The sequence below is a fragment of the Pteropus alecto genome, unplaced genomic scaffold (genome assembly GCF_000325575.1).
Source record: "Pteropus alecto unplaced genomic scaffold, ASM32557v1 scaffold24, whole genome shotgun sequence".
NCBI lineage: Eukaryota > Metazoa > Chordata > Mammalia > Chiroptera > Pteropodidae > Pteropus > Pteropus alecto.
The window spans coordinates 635283-662295 of NW_006439192.1; the positions used below are offsets into that span (position 1 = coordinate 635283).

Genomic DNA, 27013 nt, shown 5'->3' on the forward strand with positions numbered 1-27013 from the left:
TGTGTGTGTGTGTGTGTATGTGTGTGTGTATATATATATATATATATGTATGTGTATATGAAGTTTTATTCCTTTGAATATTTATGAAGATACACACACACACTTTTATTCTTTTATGTCAATGAGCATCATTTAAGAGCAGCTACAGCAGAGGGCACCTTGTAGACCTGTGTCCATCCTAGTTGTATTACTAACTTGCTGACTCCTAGACCAGTATTTCTGAACTTCAGCACTATTGACATTTTGGGTTGGATAATTCTTTGTAGTGTGAGGCTGTCCTGTGCCCTGTAGGATGCTTAGCAGCATCCCTGGCCTCTACATACTGGATGCCAATAGCACCTCGCCCTGCTCCAGCCCTGTCCCCTGCCCATGACAATCAAAAATGGCTCTCAGACATTGCCATGGTTGAGAAGCACTGTTCTAGATAAAGTTGAATCATCCCGCAGGCCATATAATTCTTGTCAATAAACTGAGGCGCGTGTCTTCAAGTCCCCTTCCAGATCTCACAACCCACGATAACTGCCAAGGGTCCTACCAGACTCAGAAGCCATCTAGCCCCTGTGTTGTTATAACTGGGTATATAAGTGGAAATGTGTTCTTCTGAAGGTTAAGCATTTATACTCTCATTTGTACTATCCACTTGTTTATGTAACCTTCCCTGCCCGGTTACCAAATACCAGAAGATAAATGACATTTTCCTGTATTCCTAAGAAATGCCAAATGGACTTAATGTTGTGCTTATTTTTACTAAACTTTATCCACATAGCTACATTAACAGAGAAGAGTTTTGGAAATGATTTGGCTGAAATACCTGCTTTTCTTTCCCCTAGGAATTCTCACACTAAAGAGAGCAAACGACCTTCTGAGCACATGCGTGCCAGGCAGTTTTCTGATCCGAGTCAGTGAAAAGATCAAAGGCTATGCCCTGTCCTACCTTTCTGAGGATGGCTGTAAACATTTCCTCATAGATGCCTCCACGGACTCCTACAGCTTCCTGGGCGTGGACCAGCTGCAGCATGCCACTCTGGCCGAGCTGGTGGAATATCACAAGGTGAGAGACGATGCACAAACTTAATTTGTTCTGCAAACTGTTGTCCCGCGGCAGCTCTAACAATGAAAAGCAATTACAAGAAAAATGATTGAGACAAGTAATGGGGGGATTAGTTTTTGATAATTCCTCCTGGTAATCAGGATTCTTAATTGCATTTTCTTTATCATTGAGGCTAGTTCCTCCTCATATACTCAGGGGGACCCCCCTGAGGCAGAGAATATAGGAGATGCTAAAAAACCTGTGCATACAGTGATCACATCTGTGAACACTCAAGTTAGAACTCAGCACGGGAAGGAGAGTACATGGCAGTTTGTAGATACGAAAAATCGCTTTTAAAATTGTCGTACACCACCAATAAAACTTTGTGTAAATCAAGAGTAAGCAGGAAGTTATGGACTCTGAGGCGGTGGAAATGGCACAACATCATTATTTATAGTATTGTAACAACCTGCCCAGCCTGACCTATGCTGTCTGATTCACAGGAGGAACCCATAACTTCCCTGGGGAAGGAGCTCCTTCTGTATCCACGTGGTCAGCAGGACCAGACTCCCGACTACCTGGAGCTCTTTGCGTGACAGCCCCCATCGTGTCACTCTGCGGCCTCCAGCTGGGCTTTCCTCTGGACAAACAGCGCTGAAATGGACATGTGTGTGTGAAGCCAAAATCACCCTGTAGCAGAGCCAATTCTGATCAACTGAAAGTAACCTTGGAGTCCTATGGAAATCTCTTCTGCACAGATGCTGAAGTTTAATGCTAAGAGAAAATCACCTCTGCATTGTATACACTCCAAAAGTAAAGGGAGATGATCCCCAATTTCAGCAACTACCTAACATGAAGGAGACAACCTTAATGATGTATGCGAGATAAAATGAACAAAGAAGAAATTGAAACTTTTTAGGAATGAAGATATACTTCCAACACCAGTAGCATGTGGGAACTACATCATCTCAAAAGTCTCAGGGTCCTGTTTATATGAAGTTCTATGCTGGCTTTGGGAAGCTGGAAAATAAGCCTTTACTGATGACTGAGATGAACCTCGAAACACACTTCATTTATTGTGCATTTTGGAATCAGGATGTAAGAAACATAGAATAACAAAGTTGGGAATGTAAATCGAATGAGTTTTAAAATGTAGGATGAGAGGCGTAACATGTACGATACTGCAGACTGGGAAAGCGAGCGTGTTCTCGCTCTGGAGCATCAGGACGGCACATGCCCTGTCCGCCTCGGCGCCACCCCAGAGAGCACGGAGGAGACAGCGCCTAGGGTCTTGGGAGCTGCTGTTAGTGGTGACAGACAAGGACAGAATAGTGAGTTGTTTGGGTACTACCACTTGTGGGTTGAATTGTGTCCCCCAAAAAGATATGTTGTTGAAGTTCTGACCCCCATGCCTGTGCCTGTGACCTCATTTGGAATGCTGCTTGTTAGTGGTGACAGACAAGGACAGAACAGTGAGTTGTGGGTACTACCACTTGTGGGTTGAATTGTGTCCCCAAAAAAGGTATGTTGTTGAAGTCCTGACCCCCATGCCTGTGCCTGTGACCTCATTTGGAAACAGGGTCTTTGCCAGTGTAGTCAAGTTAAAATGAGGCCATACTAGGTCAGGGTGAGCCCGGAATCAGTGACTTGCATCCCTATAAGGAGAGGGGGATTTGGGACCACAGAGAAGATGGGAGAGATGCAGCTGCAAAAGACGGGGAACGCCAAGGATGGCTGGCAACTACCAGAAGCTAGGAGAGCGGCATGGATCAGATTCTCCCCAGGGCCTTAGAAGGGAACGTGGCCCACCGACACCTTGATTTCAGACTTCTAGCCTCCAGAACTACGAGAGAATAAATTTCTGTTTTCTTAAGCCACCGAGTTTACGGTAATTTGTTACTACAGATTTAGGAAACTAATACAGAAGTGTATGTAATTACAGAAACTTATGTGCATTATATACCGCCCTCCTCATAATGAAGGAAAAATGGGAAATGAGAATAGCCTCCCACTGGCTCTGTTCAGCTCTGGGATTAAGATTTGCTCAGTTAGAAACCTTATGCCCACTTCACCCCACCCCCAACCTCCAGCCCCAGTAAAGGAGACGGCCTGATCCAAGAGTTTCTGAGCCACTGAGATAATCTTCTGGGAAGGTGGAGATTTACTCATACTTCAGGCCTATCCCTATGTCGGCACTCTTTTAAAGGGAGCAGAAGGTGGTAGCAGTTTGTTCATGAGTTGGTCGGTTGTATAGAACACTTGTTGACAGTATGAAATGTAACCAGAGAAGAGGGCGGGGCGCCTGTATACGTGTGAGTATTCATGGGTATGTATGTGTGCTATAATGAGAAAGTTTTAAACACAGATTGTTGTTATGTGTTTCTTGAAATGTTCCATATGGTTTCTATTGTGTGAGGGATAACTGTCAATTAGACAATTGTCTAAAAGGATCTGTCAGCTTTTGTTTCTCACCATGATTCATCAGTCATGACATTACAGAACTGCACAGACAGCACAGGGCTGGAAGTCAGAAGCCTCTACTCTGTTCCCATCTCTTCCTACCACTAGCAGTGTGATCTCAGGCAGGGCCCTTTCCGTCTGTGGACCTCCGTTTTCACTTATAATGAAACTCAGTGTTTTAACTACAAGACTTTTATTATTTTCATCTAGCTCTGAAATAAGGTTTGGGAATGAATAGAAAAGTACACTATAGTCACTAGTAATTATGAAAACATAAGATTCCAGCATCACCCTCTGCCTACAATTATTTTGGAGAAAATAACTACAGTTGCATCCAGATATAACTACACTAAGTGACGTCCTATTGGAGGAAGATTTAGAAAACAGGAAATGGCCTGACTGAATTAACCTAATATTATAAGGAAAAGCAGATTTGAGTTCTGTACTATTTTATCTTATTAGTTGTTGACAGTGTTTGATATGATGGCGAGGAGTAATACTGGAAATTCTTAGAGAAGGAGAATGGTTTACAGAATTCAGAAACTGATTACAACTAAAGGGGGTTGAAGAGGCCTGAATTCTCATCATAGCTCCATTAGACTCAGTCTCCCTGTGTCTGACTCTACTTATGGCCTAAGGTGATGCTGTCCAAATCTTGGCTGTGCTCCCCTCCTTCTGTTGCCTTAACAAGCCCAGCACCATGACCTGCCTGCCCAAGGTATCTTGGTCGGGGATGTCCCCTCATGTTATGTCATGTTCCCCAATCCCAGGTACTCCAACCTGCCTACCTCTTTGGGACTGTGAGCAAATGCCACTCCCTGACCATGTTGATTCTTTTCTCCCTCAGTAAGATTCTGGAATCTCCGCTTACAGTCATCCTAGACTCTCTGGCTACCACCTCCCTATTGCAAGACCCTCACATACCCTTCAGACCCACGTCAGGTCACCTGTACATCCCCTGGTTCTGGTCTCCTGCCTCACCCTGCTGCAGTAGGATGCACAAGGAAGTTACTTCGTCCCTCAGTGTCACTAGCAGTGCTAAGCACTGTCGAGAAGTGTTAGTAGGTTCACACCTTATAAAGAAGAAGGAAAACACAGGGACAATTAAGAAGAAAAAATATCAAGAGGAAGAAGAAAAAGTGAAAATGGGGCACGAGCAGGCCACTAAAAATATCTCGAGGTCATTTCTATGAAAAATTGCCTATTTGAGCTAACGCTTTGGAATAAACCATCTTCTTGGTATAAAGTAATGGCATGTGCTAATGTGGCAGGAAATCTGTTGTTAGTCTGAAAAAGAAAAAATTCATGGCCTAAATTTTTGCAATTGCCACCTTCTGTAGAGGTAGCTTTCTTCATGCACTAGAGTCCAAACAGGTGTCATGGCCCTCACACACATATACCGTGGGATTCCTACCATTTGGTGCATAAAGACAGAAATAGTTGTTAGGATATGCTTGAATGCATCCCCAGGGGGCCTCTTCACTTTTATTTTTGTCAAGAATGTGGCAAATGCTTTAATTCAGACTGCGTTGCATAGGTCTTTTTTGGGGGGAGCGGGGGTTGGGAGGGACATACGTTTTCTACATCTTTAGCTAATACGTCTGTTTGAAATGTGTTTTCCCTTCCTCAAGAGTAGCTGTAAATCCTACTTAGACTTCTCTTCTTTGCCTTCCATTTTTGTGATCTCATCCTCATTGCTTTCATCTCTCCACATTTTCCATTACATTTTAGGAGAACTTCTCATCTCTTTCCTTTCCACATCCCAGATTAAATCTTCCGCAGTGTTAATTCTGCTTTGACTGCTTCCTGTGTGGATTTTGGTACAGCTGACATTTGAATAACGTGAGGGTTCGGGGCGCTGATCCCCTACATCATCAAAAACCATGTTTAGACTCTCCTCAAAACTACTAATAGCTGAGTGCTGAGTAGAAGCCTTGCTGATGACATAAACAGTCGATTAATACATATTTTGTATATGTTTTATATACTGTGGTCATAATAAAGCTAGAAAAATAAAAATGTTATTAAGAACATCATGAGAAAATAAATTTACAATATTTATTGACAAAAATTCACGTATAAGTGGACCCATGCAGCTCAAACCCACGTTGTTCAAAAGTCAACTGTCCTTCTATTTCTAGTATACTTGCTATGCTTCCCTGTCTCCCTTTGCAGGGATCTTTAGACTTCCTACTGCTGCCCCAGATTGAAAACTATCGTGAGGCTTAAATGACAAAGTGTCCTCTTTTTATTCTGTGGTAAAAACACATTATTTGGTAATGAGGTAACTGGATGTAGTAGAGAGTGAGCCCAGCAGGTGTAGGTTGGGATCCTGGTTACATCATTAACCAGCTGTGTGAACTCCTCTTAAAAGAAAAGGAAAATACTAAGCTTGTCTGAGTTTTAGCTGCTTCGTCTCTGAAACAGGAGTTACTGAAGTCACTTGTTGGGTTCTGAGGCTTAGAAAAAAAACATGTAAAGTGCCTGACATATATAAAGCTCTCCACAAATGGTAGTTATTCTTAGTTAATCATGGTCCAGCAAAGCCAGGGTCCATGCACTCCATGCTCCCCCAACTCAGCTTATATAACCAATGGCCTATGTAGACTAATGGCCCATTTGTTAAGAGTTTCTGGGATGAATTTTAAGAGGGAAAGGGAAACTTTAAAGAGTAAGGGATATAATGAGGGATCACACGAGGTATTAGCCAGTTGACTTGCATAGAAATGGCTCACTTAGTTTGTGTTTTAAATAGCATGGAAAGAGCATTCTCTAATGCCTGATTTTTACAACTCCCATTAGCAGTGACCAGTCTTTACCCCGAAATTAGCCATTGAAAAAATGATAGTTGCTCTGGGATTTCTGATCACAAAACTCCTCCCTTTTTAACCACAAAAATAATTACAAACCCAGACCTCTTTGGGATTAATTCTGCCTTATCTCCCAAATAGGTCAGGCAGTTCCAATGCTAAGCCAGATTGCCAGGGAGTGGGCAAGACCCTGTTAACCCTCATCAGTCTAAATCAGCTTTTACTTTTCTTCAGTTGAAAGGGTGTTCCTTCAAGAAGTCTTCCCACCACCTGAGTTAAGATCACAGTAGCCTTCCACTGCATGTCCTCAACAGCAAACATGGCCAGCACCTTATCTTTTGGGGGTGCTCTCGGTGCTGTGACAGAACCGTAGGAAGGCTTTCCAACCAAGCTACTCCCTACCTTTCCTGACAGCCCCACATACTATGGGTATAATTTTTACTCAGCTCCATTTGAGGCTAATAATTAGAAGGAAAACTAGTTATACATATTTTTTCCTTCAGTCTTCCTTTGACTTTAATTTGAGGCTTTTACTGTTTGTTTTCTATTTTTCTATTTTTATTTATTTTTCTTAACCTTTTCAGATGAGGTTTCACATCTTAGCAGACCATGTGATGTTTACTGTTGTTCTTTAAACACTGGAGTTGGAGGGTGATTGGGTCCTGGGCTGGTGGGGGATGAGAAACTGCAGGATTAACGGCTGAGATCGAGGGAGTGGGCAGCAGTACTGTATTCCCCGCATTTCAAGCTAACGTGTCTGACTCTTAGGTGGATGAAGAGTCAGTCCAGTTCCCCAAGTATCCCACCTGAGGACTATCCGTAGCCCGCAGGCCACCTGCATAGCCAGACACCAGACAAATGACATTTGATGAGTCCTGACATTTGATGAGCCTTGGACGGAGGCTGCTGAAGGTGCCCTGGCTCTCCCTGAACCCCTGAATGACTGTGGATGGAGACGGCCCTAAGGCGGTACGGCGCCAGCTTCTCCCCCCAGGGCGCCACCTGCATGCCCTCCCTGAGGAGAGCAGACAAGGCAGACACAGCCCATGGCACTGGGGTTGAGTACTCCAGAGGGCATGTGTAAAGGATCAGTAATGCAGATATTTTGAAAGGCATCTCTGCTGATTGAGAGAACATTTTCTGTGTTGAAATAACCACCACCCAAATACCCCCAACCAACTGGCACAGTCCCCACAGATTTTGGCAGCAAGAGCAAAGCATTGAGTCCTGCCAGGAGAAACAGCTTTGAATTCAAATATAAAGCTAATCAGAACACAGATCATACAAAGCTGCCAGTTATTTGATGGGTGTTGGAGTAAAACACACCCACCCAGCTGAGGGACCGCCCAAGGGCTTTATCAATTCTCAGAAACAATGTCAAATCTTTTTCAAAAAGCAAATATTCCCACCTGTTTCCCCTCCTACTCAAGGCAGTCTTTAAGCCTAATGCCTTGGGATCCTGCCTGAGAACCAGCTTCCAAGGCTTCAGAGCTCCAAGCCCACTGAAAATTGCACAGCAGCTGGCGGGTGGCGGCCAGCTTGCTTCGGTGTTCCTGAATCACTGTTAAGTGCTCATCCATTGTCAGGGGATTCCTCAGGTGGGGCTGGAGAGTAGAGAAACAGTGGGAAACAGCGGTTCAAGAGGACAGGCTCTGGACTCGGCCCAGACCAAAGTTCCTGCCCCCTCCACCCAACATGACCTTCAAGCCTTTTGAAGCTGGCAAGGATGGGAAAATGATGTGTGAGCCTGGAGCTCTGGGTGAGTGCCTTACCATTTCCAAGCCTTGGTTTTCTGCACCTGAGAAATGGAAGTAACAATATTACTTACCTTGGAAGATTAGCATCATGTACATACAAAAGGTGCCTAGTTATGCTCCTTACTTCAAAAACCTCTAATGCCTCTCAACAGCCTGTGGAATCATCAGCTCCAAATTACTGAGCATGGAATTGAAGGGAGAAATTATCTGTTTTACACTCCTAATAACCCTTCTTCAGATTGACATTAGGGAGAAATTATCTGTTTTACACTCCTAATAACCCTTCTTCAGATTGACATTAGGGAGAAATTATCTGTTTTACACTCCTAATAACCCTTCTTCAGATTGACATTAGGGAGAAATTATCTGTTTTACACTCCTAATAACCCTTCTTCAGATTGACATTAGGGAGAAATTATCTGTTTTACACTCCTAATAACCCTTCTTCAGATTGACATTAGGGAGAAATTATCTGTTTTACACTCCTAATAACCCTTCTTCAGATTGACATTAGGGAGAAATTATCTGTTTTACACTCCTAATAACCCTTCTTCAGATTGACATTAGGGAGAAATTATCTGTTTTACACTCCTAATAACCCTTCTTCAGATTGACATTAGGGAGAAATTATCTGTTTTACACTCCTAATAACCCTTCTTCAGATTGACATTAGGGAGAAATTATCTGTTTTACACTCCTAATAACCCTTCTTCAGATTGACATTAGGGAGAAATTATCTGTTTTACACTCCTAATAACCCTTCTTCAGATTGACATTAGGGAGAAATTATCTGTTTTACACTCCTAATAACCCTTCTTCAGATTGACATTAGGGAGAAATTATCTGTTTTACACTCCTAATAACCCTTCTTCAGATTGACATTAGGGAGAAATTATCTGTTTTACACTCCTAATAACCCTTCTTCAGATTGACATTAGGGAGAAATTATCTGTTTTACACTCCTAATAACCCTTCTTCAGATTGACATTAGGGAGAAATTATCTGTTTTACACTCCTAATAACCCTTCTTCAGATTGACATTAGGGAGAAATTATCTGTTTTACACTCCTAATAACCCTTCTTCAGATTGACATTAGGGAGAAATTATCTGTTTTACACTCCTAATAACCCTTCTTCAGATTGACATTAGGGAGAAATTATCTGTTTTACACTCCTAATAACCCTTCTTCAGATTGACATTAGGGAGAAATTATCTGTTTTACACTCCTAATAACCCTTCTTCAGATTGACATTAGGGAGAAATTATCTGTTTTATACTCCTAATAACCCTTCTTCAGATTGACATTGTTTTCAGAATGACAGAAATAAAGGAAACAGTGCACATGATGGTTCGTGATCTTTAGTGTGTGACCCACAATGGTCTTCTGATTATTCCCAAAAGGTGCTGGCCATGGGGAATTGGCGTTGCAAAACAGCTGGACACGAATACTTGCCACGTGCCGGACATGTCCCAAGGACTTCATACATATTAACTCAATATTCATAACAATCATGATTATAGACATGATTGCATTCATCACTCTGAATGAGGAAATGGGTACAGAGACGCTGAGTGGCTGGTTTAAGATATAGGTGGCAAGTGTAAGAAGTAGAATTCTCCAGCGGTGTGGCTGGAGAAGCCATGATATTAAGTTTAGATAACATTGGAAGATTTTCCTTGAAACAAAATTTATTAAAATTAGGTTCTGGGTAGCAATTTTCTTACTTTTCAGGATTGTACATTATGTCTACTTGGCTCATGCAAAATCTTAAAAATGAGGCTGTGTGAAGTTGTTTACCTTTCGAAAATTCCTAGGCCTGATTCTCTCATCGCTTATGTATGGAGAGAAGCAAATTCGCCACATTTATGACTACAAAGGAGGGAATAGAAAGTAGACGACTAGAGGGAAAACTGGGCACAAGAATAGGTTATGTTGATTAGAGGCAATGGAGTGCTGGTAGTTAACACCTGGCTGGAATTTGGGGTGCAGGGTGGAGGGTGAGTTGGGGAGTCCTGGTGTGTAGCCTTTGCCAATTTCCATGGTGTAAATACTCCTCCATGGCCATTACTTATTCAGGAGTGGGAAGAGGAGCTAACAATTGGCTCTCACAAGGCCGAGTCAGCACGCTGCTACTTGGAGAACTGAGGTTTATATTAGCGACCCCAGCTCCAGTGAGATGACTGGGGCTAGTTACTAGGTGATTTAAGAACATAGAGAGGATGCAGAGAGTTGGAAGGGACCTAACACGAGCCTAAGACTCAGTGCTTCCTTGACAAGATCTTTCCTTCAGAAGATGCGATGTGCCTGGGTCCTTCAGGCCGCAGGTTCATTACTGCTTTCCTTGGCTATCTAAGGCTAAATTTCAAGCCCCTGATTATTTTTCGGTGGGGCCTTCGCCAGTCCTTCTTTCATATACATCTTGGGGAGGGAATGAGGATAGGTTCTGCTATGGACTGAATGTAACCCCACAAAATTCATATGTTGAAGCCCAAATGTGATGTTATCAGGAGATAGGGGCCTGTGAGAGGTAATTATTTCATGTAAGTGGAGCTTCCATGATGGGATGAGTGCCATTTTAAGATCAGGAGGAGAGTAGCCCTCTGTCTGCTCCCAGCCATGTGAGGATACAGGGAGAACAGCCCTCACCAGATACTAGATCTGCCAGAGCCTTGGCCTTGGATTTCCTCATCTCTAGAACCTCGAGAAATCAACCACCCGGTTTATGATATAGCAGCCCAAACTAAGACAGATCCCCTCTTGCATGTGCTTTAAGAGGATATTTAGCTGCATCCCTGGTAGTTAACACTTGGCTGGAATTTGGGGTGCAGGGTGGAGGGTACTACCTTTTGATAAAACTGCTACCTTTTGATAAAACTATTTTATCTGACTAAGCTTTAAAAAGAGAGAAACAGTTTAATATCATGCTGTTTCTTCTTCTTTTCAGCTACTTCTAAAACCCAAATTTTAACCATGGTTTCAGGCATCTGTGATACGCAATTTAAACAAGCACAAATGGCCTGGGACCGCATCACCTGTGGGACGCTTAGACCTGCCTAACTCTACGGTCAGAACAGTTGCTTGCTGCCACCGGCCTTGTTGGAAATGCGTCCTCCTGACTCAGGGAGGAGACAGGCAGGAATGTGCAGGTCAGTCCCACAAATCCATCAGAACCAGTGGAGAGACAGACTAGATATATGCCATGAATCTCTAGTATCAACACTGAATGTGAAAATATGAAACAATTAGAGTCAAAAGAAGCCTTAGAAATCATTTCTTAGTTTCTTCTAATTAAAAAGACAAGTAAATTGTATTAATGGCCAAGTTTATCATTATGGTTCTCTTTTCCCTCTAGACCAGTGGTCCTCAACCAGGGGTGGTTTCGCCCTCCTGGGGACACTTAGCAATGACTGGAGACATTTCGATTGTCAGCCTGGTTAGAGAGGTTCCTGGCACCCAGTGGGCAGAGGCCAGGGATGCAGCTAAATATCCTACGGTGCACAGGACAACCCCCATGACAATGAAAAAGCCAGTCCAAAATGTACACAATACCAAGGTCGAGAAACCCTGATTTATGCACAAAAAGTTATTTTCAAAAAACTAAAGACATGGCATTATTACTCCAGGAAGAAATCATATCCACAAATCACATTTTATTAGCTGTCCAATGCCACTTTCCATTCATGTCCTGTGTTTTAATTAAATTTTACGAATACCTATACAAATCAATACAATGCATTTTTTTTACACTCCAACAGCTTGAATGTTCTTGAAGCCTTTAAAAAAATGAATTGACTGTGGGCAAACAGAAAATAAGTAATCAGAGCGATAATTAGCTCATGCATCTGGTACTGGCTAGTAAATAAATAATTTTCTCATGAATGTAGAAACCACTCAATGTTAACTATATTTATTTTTTTTTAATAGTTGGAGACTTTAATGAAATGCAATTTTCAGAAGCATCTTGGTGACTGAGTAGAACTACTTAATTTAAAAAATAATCAAGTTACTTCCCCCTAGACTGGGGTGGGTGAACATGTAGCAAAATCTTCCATCCCACTAGACCCCGGCAGATGGAGTGATCTTTCACAAAATTCATTTTTCTCCGATTCTTCTCATGAAAGCCAGAAGCCAGGAAGAGCACCCTGCTTTGAAAAAAGATTGTTTGATTCATATAGTATACTTTGGTTTATTTAAACAGGTAAGAAAGTGGTCCCTGGTTCTTCTGAGGAGCAAATGTGTTTTCTGACTTTTGAATAAATCGAGATACCACCAGTCTGAATGAGTTTCTTTTTCTGTTAAGGTAAAAAGTATATTTCTCTTTCCGTCCAGTGTTGAGTTTTCAGTTGCTCTTCTTCGGAAATACTCTTCGGGTAAAATATATCTATGTCTCAATCCATCAGTGGCCCCAAACCGTGCCGGCCTCGATGAAGGTTTGGCATAACCTTGATGAAGGTTTGGTAAAATATATCTATGTCTCAATCCATCAGTGGCCCCAAACCTTGATGAAGGTTTGGCATTCGGTGCTTGACAGGGTCAGCATTTGGCATGTCCTCGGATTTGAGTATCGATCTGATGCTCTGAATTGAAAGTTCTCATACTGCATCTGAAAGTATCGTCTTAAAAAATATAAAAGTGTATGCTAACTTGTGCTCTCTTAGTAAGGCTTGCAAATTGGTCATTAAATAAGCAAAATACAACTCATAAGCAAAAAAAAAGTGCATTTTTAAATAAAATTAACAAATAGAGATGGTTAAAACTACAACCAGAAGACGAGCAGATTATTTTTGGTTAATCTATAGGGCAGATTACATAATAGTTATGGTTTCTTTTCTGTTTGAGTCCATTTGGTTTTGCTTAATATACTCACGAGGATTGTAATGAGGGTATCTTTGAATTTCACATGGTCTCCTCACCTGCCATCTGATATTTTAGCATTCCTAGACACAAGAGTCCTACTGAAATAATCATTCATATGGGGTGATATCTGCTCGCCTTTCATGTAATGACCCTTCTATAAAACTGATCTTAATTAAGATTTCAGTGAGCATAGAAAACAATAGATTCACTTTGCTGCAAACACAATCAAAACAACCCTTATAAGCTATCAGGCTTATAATCTCACAATCATTCTGCCTTTGTCAGACACTGCATGGATGCATTTGGGCTACTTTTGCAGGCAAAAGTGGGAGATTTCAATTCCTGTTGCATAAAAGCCAAATAGGCAGAAATTGGAAGCTCTGTCTCCCTCCTCTCTTACTAATCAGTCAAATTCTTTTTTTTTTTTTTAATCTTTTATGGAAATCTTTTCCTTATTGCAGCCACTTGTCTGGTAATTGCAAAAGGAAAAAAAAATGAAACATCTCCCCAAATCTATCCCTGGGAGTTCATGTTTTTTTGCTGCTTGTCTTCTGTTTCTGTTTGCGAAGGTGAGCCTCTATCTCATGCCTGAAGACCAGCATCCCCAGCTGCCCGTGGGAGGCCTCGTTCATGGCCTTGGACTGCATGCACATCTTGTACTGCTCGGGGGTCAGCTCGTCCACACAGCGCTTCTCATGCCAGAGGTGGAAGAGTCCTCGCACAGGTGTCCGCACCACTATGAGATTGCTGTGCAGGTACTTGCGGTAGAGATGCACGTCCTCTCCACCCCAGCCTTTGATGTCCAAATCAAACCCACCTGTCAGGAGAGAACACACTGCTGAATCAAGCTGTGCTCGCATCTCCTGATCTATGTTTGCTTTCTTTCTTGAGCTGCACTAGCACAGAACTTTGCACGAAGAGAAGACGTGTTTAAGGGAGATATGTTTCACCACCACTCCTAATTACGTATGTCTATCCGGGTCTGAGAACTCAGAGTTCTCGAACAGAGAACTTCGTGGTAGCCAGCACTAACTCCTGGAGATAACTAGGCTGCAAACAGAATCTCCAGCATTTGCCTGCTTTCAAGAACTATCAGCAATGCTAACGATCAGCCCTAGCCTGAGACTAAAAGCTACAACAGCATCCCAACTTTTCAACCTTAAACCTCCGAATGAAAATTCATGTGTTTCAATATAAATGTGACCTCCCCCTGCCATTTCAAATGGAATAAACAAGAGGCATGCAGCAGGAGAGAGTAAAACAGGATCTTAGTGTGAAAAAAAATCACATCCCATAAAAGCATTCTTCCTTTCAGAGACTAAAGTGGTCCTGAAAAGCTGTGAGTCTACCACAGGCTGGTGAAATGAGTTATGTTAAGGGACTGGCCTCATAGTCAGTTCTGAAGTTTTGCTCAGAAAACCTTGTTTCACTTTATCATGGACTCCTTCACAAAGTGAGTAATGGTTGCCTTAACTCTCGTCTTTGTAAATTGAGATGCACACACCCCTCAATGTCTTTTCTTAACCTAAAGCCCAAAGAAAAACTGGCCTTTTTTTTTTTGGTCATCATTCCTTTCTCATCTAAAAGATTTGTCCAAACCTTATAAGAAACAGTGAAGTGACTCTGAACATTTTTTTTTCAGAGTCTTTATGTAGCTCCTTCGTCCCCTGAAGCTCCCAAGCTGCACTGCTCTGATGGAAGTTATTGCTGGGACCGGAAGTGGGAGCTCACAGAGGGAAAACTACGCACCCCCAACCCCCGGGCTATGTATACAGAGTGACCTGTGGCCCCCTTGTGTAGGCAAAGAAAGTTGTACCATTCTGAGTCAAGGGTCTGAAATTTGAGTCTTGGTTCTCATCCAAGCTGCCATTTTACCTCTCTTGAGCTTTGATTTCTTTATCCAGAAATGAAGGAGGTGTCATAACCGAATGAGACAACAGTGTAAGGGGCAGTGCGTGGTTAGCTATAACGAGTTTATTATTCCCATCGGTATCATTACAACTTATTAAACAGAAGGTGCTCAAGTAAGATGCTTGCAGATAAATATAAGATTGCAAAGAATGACTGGGGTATAGATGTGACCCAAAGGTTCATTCTAATGTTATGGCAATGGCTTACTGAAGAAGAGCACCTTTCCCAGCTTACCATTCCCACGTTTTTCAATTATAGCTGTGCCCTATCTTTAGAAAAAAAAAATATACTATAAACCCAAATTAGATAAACATCCATCATCACAAAATAATCTTTTCTTGTACACAGAGCAAGAAAACAGTTTCTTGAAATGGAAGTCTCCTTTAAAAAGTTTAAGAAAATATGTCATTTTGGGAGATCTGATTTGCACATAATCATTTAGGATTATCTCTTAGAGGAATCAAAGAACACTCGTGGTTCACTGCTCTGTATCTGAGGGAACCCACCACTCACATCAACATCCTGAGTGCTCTGCTGCTTCTTACTGGACCTAACTTCAAGTTGTTCCTTCCCCGTGATTTCTGTGAGGGTTCTGTAGTCTCTGTAGACCAGGGGTCCCCAACATCCAGGCCACGGACAGGTACAGGTCCATGGCCTGTTAGGAACCAGGCTGCACAGCAGGAGGTGAGTGGAAAGTGAGCAAGTGAAGCTTCATCTGTATATGCAGCCACTCCCCAGCTCCAGCATCACCGCCTCAGCTCCACCTCAGATCATCAGGCATTAGATTCTCATAGGAGCACCAGTTCCTGGTGCCAAAAAGGTTGGGAACCGCTGCTGTAGACCACATCACCCCTGGACAAAAACCTGGGGCTGCTCAGATAGACCCACTGATCTTAAAAAGAGAAGCTTTAGGCCTCGGGCCAGCGGTAGAGTCGACCCAGAGAGAATACAATGAGCAGACTCTGGGAGACCCACAGGGAGCTGGTGGGAATGGGAATCTCCGTGCCGTGTGAGGCAGGGCCTCCCTGACTCCACCTTGGCTCAGGGTCCGCCCCAAACCCCGAACCCTGAGCCCCAGGTCAAGGTTTCTGACCTGTTCATTCATTCCCTAGCCATGTGGAATTCACAGTTCTACTCCCTTCAGACGCCCACGAATAAGCAGCACCATAGGAAGTGGTATGGAATTTCCAAGGGGTCAGGTGACTCTATTCTCACCCTGACCATGTCCCTCACCTGCTGTGAGGTCCCTCTGCCTCTGAAGCCTCAGCCTCTTCAACTGCAACCTGCGGACCTTTCCTCTCTGTGCACTGAGAGCCTGTGTGTACATATATGTGTGCATGCATGCGTGCATGTGTGTGCGTGTATCTGCGACAGCAACTGTATACTTAGAGCTTGAAGTGACATCTGGAATTCTCAAAGTTTTAGCAGAGAGAAATTTAAATCTTCTCTGGTACATGATTTTCCAAAATTCCCCTTATTTTGTTGCCCTTATTTTTTAATGGATTCCCCCTATTGTGGAAGCCCATGATGTTCGAAACGAGAGGGTGCAGGAGCCTGACCAGGTGAGAAGGCAGCCTTGGAGGATTTGCGTAGAAGCTGCCTTTATGCTGCTGTTTTCCCTCACACTGTGCACGAATGAGAGGTGCTGGTGGAGATTACAGGGGCTGAAGTGCCGCACACTCCAAAGCCCCCTCTTGGTCCAGCCCCAAGTCCATGACAAGAGAAACATCTTTTTCTTGGGAAGTGGCACCACCTTTGCCACCAGACTCCTTGGAACCTGACCCGATTCCTGCATGGCCACTCACTGGCCTCTGGGTGGCAGTAAAGATGCGGATTTGTCGCAAGTCCACGTGTCTTACCTATATTTATGAAGTCTGACCGATACTGACATGTCATCCCAAATCCAAAGTCTCTCCAAAATCCAGTTTCCTTCTTTATGACCTGCAGGGAAAGCACTGTCATTTGAAGAGGAAGGACAGAGTGGATAACAACAAATAGAGAGTATTCACAGCCTCGCCTGAGCAATGTTGAAAGGGAGCCCATCCCAGCACTGATCAAGAGTCACAACCCTGTGTGGGAAATGCAGGTGAATTCGAGTCCTTTCAGATGGTTAGAAATAGTCAACTCACCGTCCCAAAATGGGCCCTTGTGATTTTTGGCACTTCTGACTGGAATGTTTCTAGGGTGTAGGTATGAAAACACACACACACACATACACACACACACTGGAGAGCAAGTTTTTGAGCAGTGCCATGGAAAAGCCACCTACGTGTCTGGCCCAACACCAGTGCCAGCGAGAATTGGAGGCCTCGGCCCCTCGCACAGGCCTGGGCAAGGAGCCAGCAAAGGGCTCAGGAAGTTGAGAAAAGGGATAGAGAACAACTCAGAATTCAGCTGCCCTGGCAGAGCACACAAACAGGACTCCCTCAGGGAATAAAAGGAAAACCTGAAACTTCAGCCTGTGACTCTGGCTCTGCTGACTCTCGCTTGCTGAGGAAAAGGGTACTAAGAGTCCAGGTTGCGAAGAAAGACTCTGTCCATTCATCTTGAAGCTCTTTTAAAACCAAACTGTTCCAAAAAGCATCTTCAGTGCTGCCAGGCTGCAGGGCTGCCGAGAGGCCATCCAAGCAGTGACTGTCTTTAAAAAGCAAAACCTGGCCCTGCTCAATCTTTTCCTTTGCAAGTAAATTTCCAATATACTGGCCGAAGCAGAAAGACTTTTTAAAAAAACTGCTTATATGTTTTTGGCTGAGGTAATTCTGGGAATGGTTTTGGGACCTATTTTAATAGTTCTTTTTCATGATTCATTCTTGTCGTTTACATAGGTGCTTTGATGAAAGGAAGGAGGGGAGGCTGCAGCAGGTCCCCGTCCACTCGGAGTTTTGCATTTCCTGTCTGGGACATCTGGCGCTGTTCACTGCTAATTAAAAAGAGTTTCTGTGGGCAGGAGCACCAGCGTCTTGTCCCAGCTTGACCACTGGCTAGCTTTTTTGCCTCAGGCAGGTCCCTGACTTCTCCAAGCTTCCATTTCCTTTCCAATAAATGTGGAAGTTTTGCTAAATTATCCTTAAGCTCTCTTCCAGCTCTAACATCCAAATATTTATCCTATTACTTCTATTCCCCCTCTCCGAAGTTTCCCTTTATCTATACCATTGGCTAAATTGTACTCGACAAATGGCTTGCAGCCTGGTTGATGAACTTAAAAACTCTTTTACTCTGTAACCTATGAAACCATCTTATTTTCACTATAACCTACATCTGAATGCCGCTCGCACTACTGTGAGCACGCATCGGGACTGCCTAAGGAAAATAAAGACCAAAAGAGGTTTAGTCAGTTGGTGCGGTCCCCAACACATGCTCTCCAATTCTTCAGAACAAAGGCCTGTTAGGCAGTATCTGCCAAGTGACAAGACGATTTCATTATTGTCCACTGGAAAGATTTTTCAGGGCAGGAAAGTCTGGAAAAATCTCCAAACTGAGTCATTTTTAAAAATGGTTTCTGTTACATCCCTGTCATACCAGGTACACTGTTTCTGTTGCAGCCAAAGGCTTAGTATCCTTTCTGTTGGCCAGGACACAGAGAAGTCCTCTGAGCTTCTGGGTAAAATGATAAGCGTCAGTCTCCAAAACTTCAAATATTTGGCTGAGGTATATGTGGAATCTAAAAGAGAAAGCTCCAAACAGGAAAAAACAATGGGTCAGGGCTTGGGAAGAAAGACAAGGGGGATTGAAGAGGCAGCCATGCCAGGACTGGGATGAGTGAATGCAGTGCCTGGCAAGACCGAGCAAAGAGTGACTCTCAGCTCGGGACAGTGTGACAGAAACAAACTGATTTGTGATCTGGAGAACGAGCTATATAAACACTTATTAATGTTGGCTTTAAAGTTGGCAAGCCATGAAAAGCCACTATCTGAAGAGCTCATTGAAATTTAGCCCTTGGTGGGAACTGTTTGTCATGCCCACAGCAAAGAATATCAGGATGAGATGAAGAGCACTTATTAGGGTTCAGTTATTAGAGGTTCTACCACCCCCAGCTGTGCCGAGTCACTAACTGGAGTGGCGCTCTCAACAAGCAGCCTACCTGGGAGGGAGTGCTGTCAAGTGTACAAGAGGTCACAGCACGTTCCCATTTAAAGCACTGCAATGATTTTAACTGCATTTTCCCCAAAGTAATTAGAATAAATGCCACGAGGGAACCTCTAGCCTGCAAAGACCCCAGGTGACCGGGCCCCCGCCTGCCTCTGCCATCTCATGTGCCCCTGACATAAAGACCTGATATTCTATCCCTCACTCGAACTCACCAGGCTCACAGGTCTCCGCACCTAGACACTTGCCGTCCCCCTTGCCTGGGTCATCCTTTCCCAACTCACTACCAGGCTCTGCTCCAATGTCATTGCTCACAGCCGCCATCTTGGCCCTTCCCTCCCCACCGTCACCTGGTTTATTTTCTCTATAAACCAGGCTCTCTGAAATTATCCTTTCGGCTCTGTTCCTCTGTCTCCAGCACCCAGGTCACTGTTCAGCACATGAGCACTCAATAAATACAGTAAGTCCTCACGTAACATTAGCAACAGGTCTGTGACTTTAAGAAAAACGATGTATAACAAATCCAATTTTACCATAGGCTAATTGACATAAACAAGATTTGAGTTCCTATGGCATCTCATCAACATTATAACAAAGCGATGTTGAACAAAACAATGTTATTTGAGGACCTACTGGACTTCTCCAGTGAACAAATGAGGAGCAGCCAATCCTAGGGCAGAGACAGCATCAAGCCAGTGGAAACAGTCATGGTTCAAGTAGGGAATTCTTGTCAGCAAATGGTTCAGCGAAGGCCTAGGAATTCCAGTGGGAAAACTCTCCGAATTATGTGGCAGACAAATATACTCTCACCTTCCTGGAGGCTAAGCAAAAGGCTTAATTTCTTAGAACCTTTGTCCAAGCATAAGGAGCTCCACTGTTCTGTTTGAGCTTTGACAAGACACACACCAATGATGTCTAGAGGAGGAAGAAACCCTAAGATAAAGATTAGACTTTAAAAGGAAAATGTCTCCTCCTTCTGGGGGTCCTGCATTTCACTGATCTGTTTTCCAGTGCTATCCTTGTTTTTAAAAATGTCTTTCAGGGGCTGGCCTCCTCCCGACTCTCCATAGCACCCTTTCTCTCCCTACCTTAGACCTCAGCGGGACACTGCAGGGCACAGATACACCACAAAAGGACACTTGTCAGGACTACTCTCCTACAGGAAGTTTCCAGACCCGCAGCTCTGCAGGCGATTCATGTGACAGGATTCAATATTTTCTATTAGGACCAAAACACAAAGCACGAATCAGTGTCTCTCCCTAAAGACATGGGAAAGTGGTCATCCTGGGTGTTGTGAGGCAGGCAGCGCCTGTCTAGTTTAGTGGCGCTGACTTGGCCAACTGCCTGTGAAGGAATCTGGGCCCTAAAATAAAATACCCAGGCAAAGTATTTCCCCTAAACAAAGAGAGAGTCTCCCAAGAATCAAGGTCATGTCTGAGCAGTTTCTCACATTCACGAGAAACAACAGTGGTATGTATGCAAACCACGCAGTCCACAGGCCCCACGCTGAGAGGGCTTCAGGCTCAGTTTAAGGCTCTGCTATTGCCATCTTGAAATTCTTAATAAGTTTTGAACAAGTGCCCTGTGTTTTCATTGTGCACTGGGCGGGCCATGCCAGGTATGTAGCCAGCCCTGTCCATGAGCGGCAGACACACTGAGCTTTGGGGCTTCTGTGGCTGGGCTGGGTGCTCCCTCACCCCACACTGCCCATTCCTTATTATCTGAGCCCCGAGGGCTCGGGGATCACAATGCAAAGGATTCCAGAGGCTGCATGTGCCCTGTGATAAGGTACAGTTCTTTGACAGTTTCTATTTCTTGAGAAATAAAGTATTCTAGAGCCATAGCTTTCTAATAATTGGTTTAAGAATAAACTCAAATGTCACCTCCTTCAAGATTCGTACTAACCCACATATTTCTAAAGTCTTTTATTGGTATATGCATTAAAAAAATTAAATGGCTTCTGAAGGGTATCATGCTGGACAAGGAATTGTCCAGGTTCTCTCTGTTCTAGAAATCTGTAACCTCAAGCTAGATTCTGTACCCTCCTAGAAGCACTCTGAGCCCAAAGAATGTGTCCGCTTGGCATCTTCAGGCCAGTCTCTATCACACAGGCGGCACTTGCATTCCTGACCCCGCCACTTAGCAGCCTGGGCAAGTTACTTATGCCTCTGAGCTTCCAGTTTTTCATCTGTGAAATGAGCAGAATAAAGCCTCTTCCCCTTCCCAAGTATTACATGAGATAACGTGGGCACAGTGCTGGCTTACGAAAGGCTGTGTGGGTGGCATTTATTCATGTTACTTCGGGTACTCAGTGAGTGTCTGCTTCCCGAATACATAAAAACAGAATAAAAGGATGGATTATGTCCAGTCAGCAATTTTTATAAATTAAAGGAAATTCAGGTTAGTGGTAAAACACTTTTTGGAGGCAGTAGAAAGGGAAGGGTTTAATCAGAGAGAGCATGAAGGCAGGAGCCTATACACCATTCGCACACTGAACAAAGTGGCACAAAGTCATCAAATTTAAATGACAGGTGGGACGCATGGCAGACTGAGATACTGGCCACTTCGGGCAGTAGAAATGGTGAGGAGATAGCCCTGAGGTGGAAGGAGAGATGAGGAGACACTGGGCAGGGTGCTTGCTTGGCAGAGAGGCTGGGTTGGGTATCCACTGAGTTGGCGTCATGTGCCAGGTGCTGGGGTTTGCAAACATTCTCTCTGTAATCAGTTTTAGAGTCAGTCTGTGGAGGGCAGTTAATCCCAACAAGGAATCAAGGTTGCAGAGTTGTGCTGGAGCCGGCCAGGCCCAGTTCAGCCGGACTGTGCAAGGCACTTCCCAACGCTGTCAGCGACAGCAAATCAGGAGCCTGAAACACGCCAGGCGACTGACACTACAGAAAATGGCAAACGCTATGGATCAGGGCCCCGCCCCTTTCAGAGAATGGGTTGTCAAACATTTACAAGCACACCACTGCCTTTATGCCATAAAAGATTTTTTCAAAGGAATCAATCTGCATTTTGGAAATGTATCTCTGGCCGAGGATAAAGGAAAGACTGAAGTATAGGGAAGGGAAAGAACTAAAGAAAGAAGTGCTAAGAGGCTCCTGCCAAGGCCCCAGCGCGAACCGACAAGGCTAGAAGCAGAAAAGGGGAATGTCTAAAGTTAATAATTAGTGAAATTAGAGTCATTCCTTTCTTAGAGAGCTGTTTCTACATTAAAGCATCCACAAGTTTTATGTCTGGTTTAAAACTCAAAAAATTAATAATAGCATAAAATCCCACGATTTCACTTACTACTTATTACCAATGGTCTGTACTCAAGTAAAGAAACAAGTAGTCTGAACACACGCAAAAAAATCACGAGTTTGGTTTCTTGCTTTTGTCTGCAGGCAAAATATTACCAAACAACAGTGGCAATAGCCAGAGGTAATAAACATGAGGCCATGTTTGCAGCCTGTTGGAAAAGCTGTCTTTTGTTTACATACGTAAGTAACTTCAGTTACAGCTACATCATGGATCTATGTTCTCCCCTCACCTTCAATACTGATGCATTCCAGGGAAGGCTATCAAGTATGTATTAATATATGTGCATCACATCTTTCCAGACTGAACCAAAATGAACTCTTGGTAGGAAATCTTTCCTAATTTGTCCATCGGTAATCATTATTTTTTAGTTTAGAACTTCTCAGCTCATACACATTCTATCTCCAGTATATTAGTTTCTGTAGCCTGATGTTTTACCTTGGAATTTCTGTCAAGTCATTTCCTTTACATTTCAGCTCTTATCTAGATCCTAAGCAAATCTATTTCCACTGCACTAGAGTAAGGAAACCCTAGTTTTGGCCTGAGCTCTGCTATTAGTTGGCAGTGTGATCTTGGGCAAGTCTATGAAAAATAAGAGAATAAGTGAAATAATCCTGCAATCATTTCTGAGTATGGGAAACTGTTTCAGTTCTTCTAACTCCTCCACTAATATCTAGACTAATTCCCCATAGGCAGCAAGTGCTCAAGAAATGGTTCATCCAGTAAAGAACATAATCAAGAACATAATCAAAGTTCCTTTTTTTGGACGGAGATCCCTTCATCTCAGAGACAACTGCTGTGTTTCTCTGGATAAATACCGAACCCCAAAGGATCAGACTTACGTGGACTAGGAAAGGTCTAAGTTATATTTAGAAGTAAATGTTAAAGGTTGCCGGCTAATTCAGAAGTTCCAGCTATGGACACGGCAATCTGAGTTCTGTTTCTGGCTCGACCAGTAATTCTGAGGATCTGAGAAACTGGCTTAACTGCATCATACTTGTGGCTTCCCTACGTATCTGTGGTACCTGCTTCCTTGTAGGAATGGTAATAAAAGGATAAAACTTTTAAACTGTGAAATGAACAAAATTCCTTGCAAGCAAATAAGTGCATTATGAATTTGAAGCCAAAACATTAAAAACATTTGATGTCAAATGTAAAGTGGTACTTCATTTAAAAAAAGAGGAACTTTTATTCTGATTGGTTGAAAGAAAATAAATGTTGTACCTCATTTCCCCCACAAACCCTATTAAAAGCTTAGAACTCTTACAGAAAGGAAATAAGAAGCTTTTTCTGTCTCAACGAAGGTGATACTGCCCCAAAGCAGAAAAAGATTGTTTTAGGGGAACGAAAACCTCTTGCTGTGTTTATGTATAAGTATTCAGCATATCTGTGGTAGTAGAATTTCACTGGGGGAAGAGAAAACTATATCACCACAGTACTGTATGGCTTGGGTCTCAAGTGAAACTGTGCTCAGATATGGGTGAGGAATAAACCTTGTCCAACCTGAAGGAACCCAAGCTGAAACTTTCTGGAACAGATCATTACATCAACTGCCAGAGGTTAATTGGAAGGGGACACAGAACATGGCTGGAGAAACAGGTTTTGCTACTTCTAGAAGCTTAAACACAGAATGCGTCCTCCAAAAGCATTTCATAAAACACAAGTTTTCAATGAAAATCTGTTTACTTTCCCACCGCACAGAAGAATGAGCGACTTAGTCCTATCGCATCTTTACATTCACACAGCAAATTTCTTTTCCTCAGCCTACAATGTACTCAGTGGGAAGAAACATGACTTTGCCTCAAGAGAAGAGAGAAGCAATGAAAAACAGACCTCCCCAGGTCAGATGCTCCCCTAAGATTCAGCCTGAGCCAGAACACAGCTTTAGACGAGCCTAGCTGTTCTCTCTGCAGGAAAAGGTCACAGCCCAACTTGGGGAGTGACAACAATCATGGGAAACGTAGTCGCAGAGGGGCATGCCAACGTGTGGTACAGAGACCCTATTCTGGCTTTTCTCAGCAGCTGCCTGTTGCCTGCACTGCTTCTCTGATGGACAGAACACCTGCCACCACTAGCGAAGAGACATCTCAGCTTACAGAGCTCCTTGGTGGCTGTGTGGTTCCACTATCCATGTGGCATGATGAGAAGGGCCTTGGATCTAGTCCCTGCTCCCCCGATAACTCACTTGCTGTGTGCCCCGGAGTGACCCACTGCTTTCTGACTTCTGGTTTTCATTTGTCAAATGGGAACATAAATCTCATCTTTCTTACTTTGCAGGATTTTGTAATAATAAAGAGAAAATGTGCTGCATCCACAATGCAATAAACTAGCTTCCAAAAAACACAGAAGAAAACTATGAAGGTGTGAAATTACCTTTCTGTAAGGTACCGTTCCTATTTATTTTCCACTTTTAAATACTGCACACAAGTTTAATCAACAAGGCACTGAAAGCAAAGGCCAGAATGTCTGGCCAAACTTAAAAATTACAGTGGGAATCAATCCACAGATTTCCACTCACCTTTACTCATGGTCAGGTGCCCCTGATAATGAAAGACATGAAACAGAATCACACAAAGGCACCTGCGGAGTAATTACTCACCAGCTGCTGTTCTAAGGGAGGGACTGCATCGTGATGGCCGTATATTATGCCAGGATTGTACTGACTGAAAAGGACTGGATAAAATACTTTCTTCCCTGAAAAGCAGAAAACAAACATCTCCTTAAAGAAACAGGCTTAAAAGGAAAAAAAACTATTAGGTTTGTTCATTTATATTCAGCCCTCTGAAACATCCCAAATATTTGCATCCACTCTTCCTTTTCTCTTCACTCAAGTCTAAAATAGATCTTAGAAGTTCTGTACCAGGTAAACCAGATGGACAGACTCTCTACTATTTCTGACCTCTTATCACAGGAGTGATATTGAAAATACTGACAGTCAGTGGTTCTGGCACTAAGCAAAGACCAATTGGAGTGGGTGTGAAAGAGAGTCCTGGTGCCCTCTGCTCTACTGGACATTAACCCTTTATTTGCTGGCTCGTGGGGCTGTCTAAAGGGATGCCAGAGACCTGGGTGACTTAGGGCAGCAGGCACAGACTTAGGGAGACCAGGGCAATTGCTCTTTATCAATTTACATGAAGAATTTCAATATTTTAACAACTGACATACCCATGCCAGTAGTTATCAGCTGAATATCAGTCTTGCCTATGAGTCAAATTCTATGAAAATAGTTTTCATATTGTGGGTTATTTCCGCAAAAAGCCCTTCCTCCCTTGGTACCTTCTCACAGCTACTCCTTTCCCTTTGGTTTCAGGAAGGTTTTCCATGTCATGTCCTCCCCATCACACTTTTTCCTGTGGATGTTCACCAAAGCCAACCTCTCAGTTGAAAATGGAATAGAGGTTATAAACATGAACTTGGGACGAAGAGTCCCAGAATTGTGATGACTGACAGGCCCACACTGTGACATCACAGGAGAAATTAAACCAGATGATTTTCCTTTTCTTTGTCGCTCAGGTAAATAAGGCTGATTAGGGAGCAGGACATCAGAGTGAATTGCAAAGAGAATGATATGTGAGTGTGACAGAGCTAAATGCCACCCTGAGAGAGAGAAAGAGAACCCACTCCACACGCCCTTACCTGGCTGGGTATTCAGCCGACACGTATTGAGGAATTCCGAGGTGAAGTAGATGTCAACGTCACAGAAAAAGAGAAGGACGTTGCTTCCCTTCCAGGAGCGGGCTCCGACATCGAGTCCCTTTCCCCGGGAAAATTCTCCACTCAGTTGGATGAAGGTGAAGTTCCTGAAGTTGGCAGCTCTAAAGGGGAAGACCACACAGTAACTCATGCGCCCAGGCTTCCCAGGCCAACGAATCCCCTGGCAAATACATGGCCAAGGTCCATCCACATCTTGCCAGGTTTCTTCTGTAACTCTGAGGCCACCGAGACGACCCAAGAAGTTACAAAACGATCCGTTCATCAAAAACTCATTGGTATTAAAAGTATCAAGAACAAACACCTAGTGAAGTTTTAACACCAGTTTATTTCTTGTTTCTCTAATACTTTCTCCAAATCAAAAACTGTATTGTCACGATTAATGAGTATTTTTTTGTGATGAAGAAACTACCCAGTGAAGATTAGGTCAAAAGAACACAGGAAAATCTCCATGCTTCCTGAGCCACCCACATGACACCACTGGCCCAAGGAAATAAAATCCCATTGGAACGGCTCCAAATAGCATCTTCCCATCTGTATTTGGCTCCAGGAGCCAGGCATGATGGTCTTGATATATATCTATCCTCCTATAACAGATCTACGCCTGGATTCCTTCTCTACCTTCAGGTAAAGCAGCAGAGCATTATGGGGAAAATGAAGTAGTTAGATTTAGAAAACTAGGACTATCTCAGACCTGGCTCTCCTCTAGATTAACTCTGTGATCTAGGCAAGCCCATTAATCCCCGGAACCTCAGTTGCCTCATCCGCAAAACAGGAATAATAACACCTTCCTTAACTGTCTCACAGTTATTAGTTAGATAAACACTGCCAAGAGTATAAAGCACCATGTAAGCATCAGCTATTGCTATTGTTAGCACAGGCCAGGATTCCCAGGCCCATGGCAGTGAAGTCAAGCTGTTTCTTCATTCAGCTGTTCTTTCCCAGGAACAGAAACGGGGCATGTCCTGAGCAAAAGTTCCAGGAACTCATTCAGCACCTAGTGGAACAGGGATTGTCTTCTACCAAGCAGAGCTCCTAACTCCACCTGTGCAGAGGCCTAGCATTTGGGAAATTCCCCTTTTCCTGCTG

The 27013-nt window shown here is 43.4% G+C and overlaps 2 protein-coding genes across 2 annotated transcripts in view; one reads left to right on the forward strand and one right to left on the reverse strand.

Moving 5' to 3' along the window:
* SH2D4A (SH2 domain containing 4A) overlaps positions 1-2432 on the forward strand; it is a 48538-nt gene extending 46106 nt beyond the window's left edge. Inside the window, exons 8-9 of the mRNA XM_006916253.3 lie at positions 831-1051; positions 1534-2432. Of these exons, the coding sequence (XP_006916315.1) occupies positions 831-1051; positions 1534-1626 (314 nt within the window). The 3' untranslated portion in view covers positions 1627-2432. The remainder of the gene's footprint in view (positions 1-830; positions 1052-1533) is intronic.
* Positions 2433-11991: 9559 nt separating this feature from the next.
* Positions 11992-27013, reverse strand: part of CSGALNACT1 (chondroitin sulfate N-acetylgalactosaminyltransferase 1) — a 73966-nt gene continuing 58944 nt past the window's right edge. Inside the window, exons 4-7 of the mRNA XM_025049867.1 lie at positions 25850-26028; positions 24813-24907; positions 16687-16768; positions 11992-13733 (exon numbers count right to left, since the gene is read on the reverse strand). Coding sequence (XP_024905635.1) covers positions 13444-13733; positions 16687-16768; positions 24813-24907; positions 25850-26028 — 646 coding nt within the window. The 3' untranslated portion in view covers positions 11992-13443. The remainder of the gene's footprint in view (positions 13734-16686; positions 16769-24812; positions 24908-25849; positions 26029-27013) is intronic.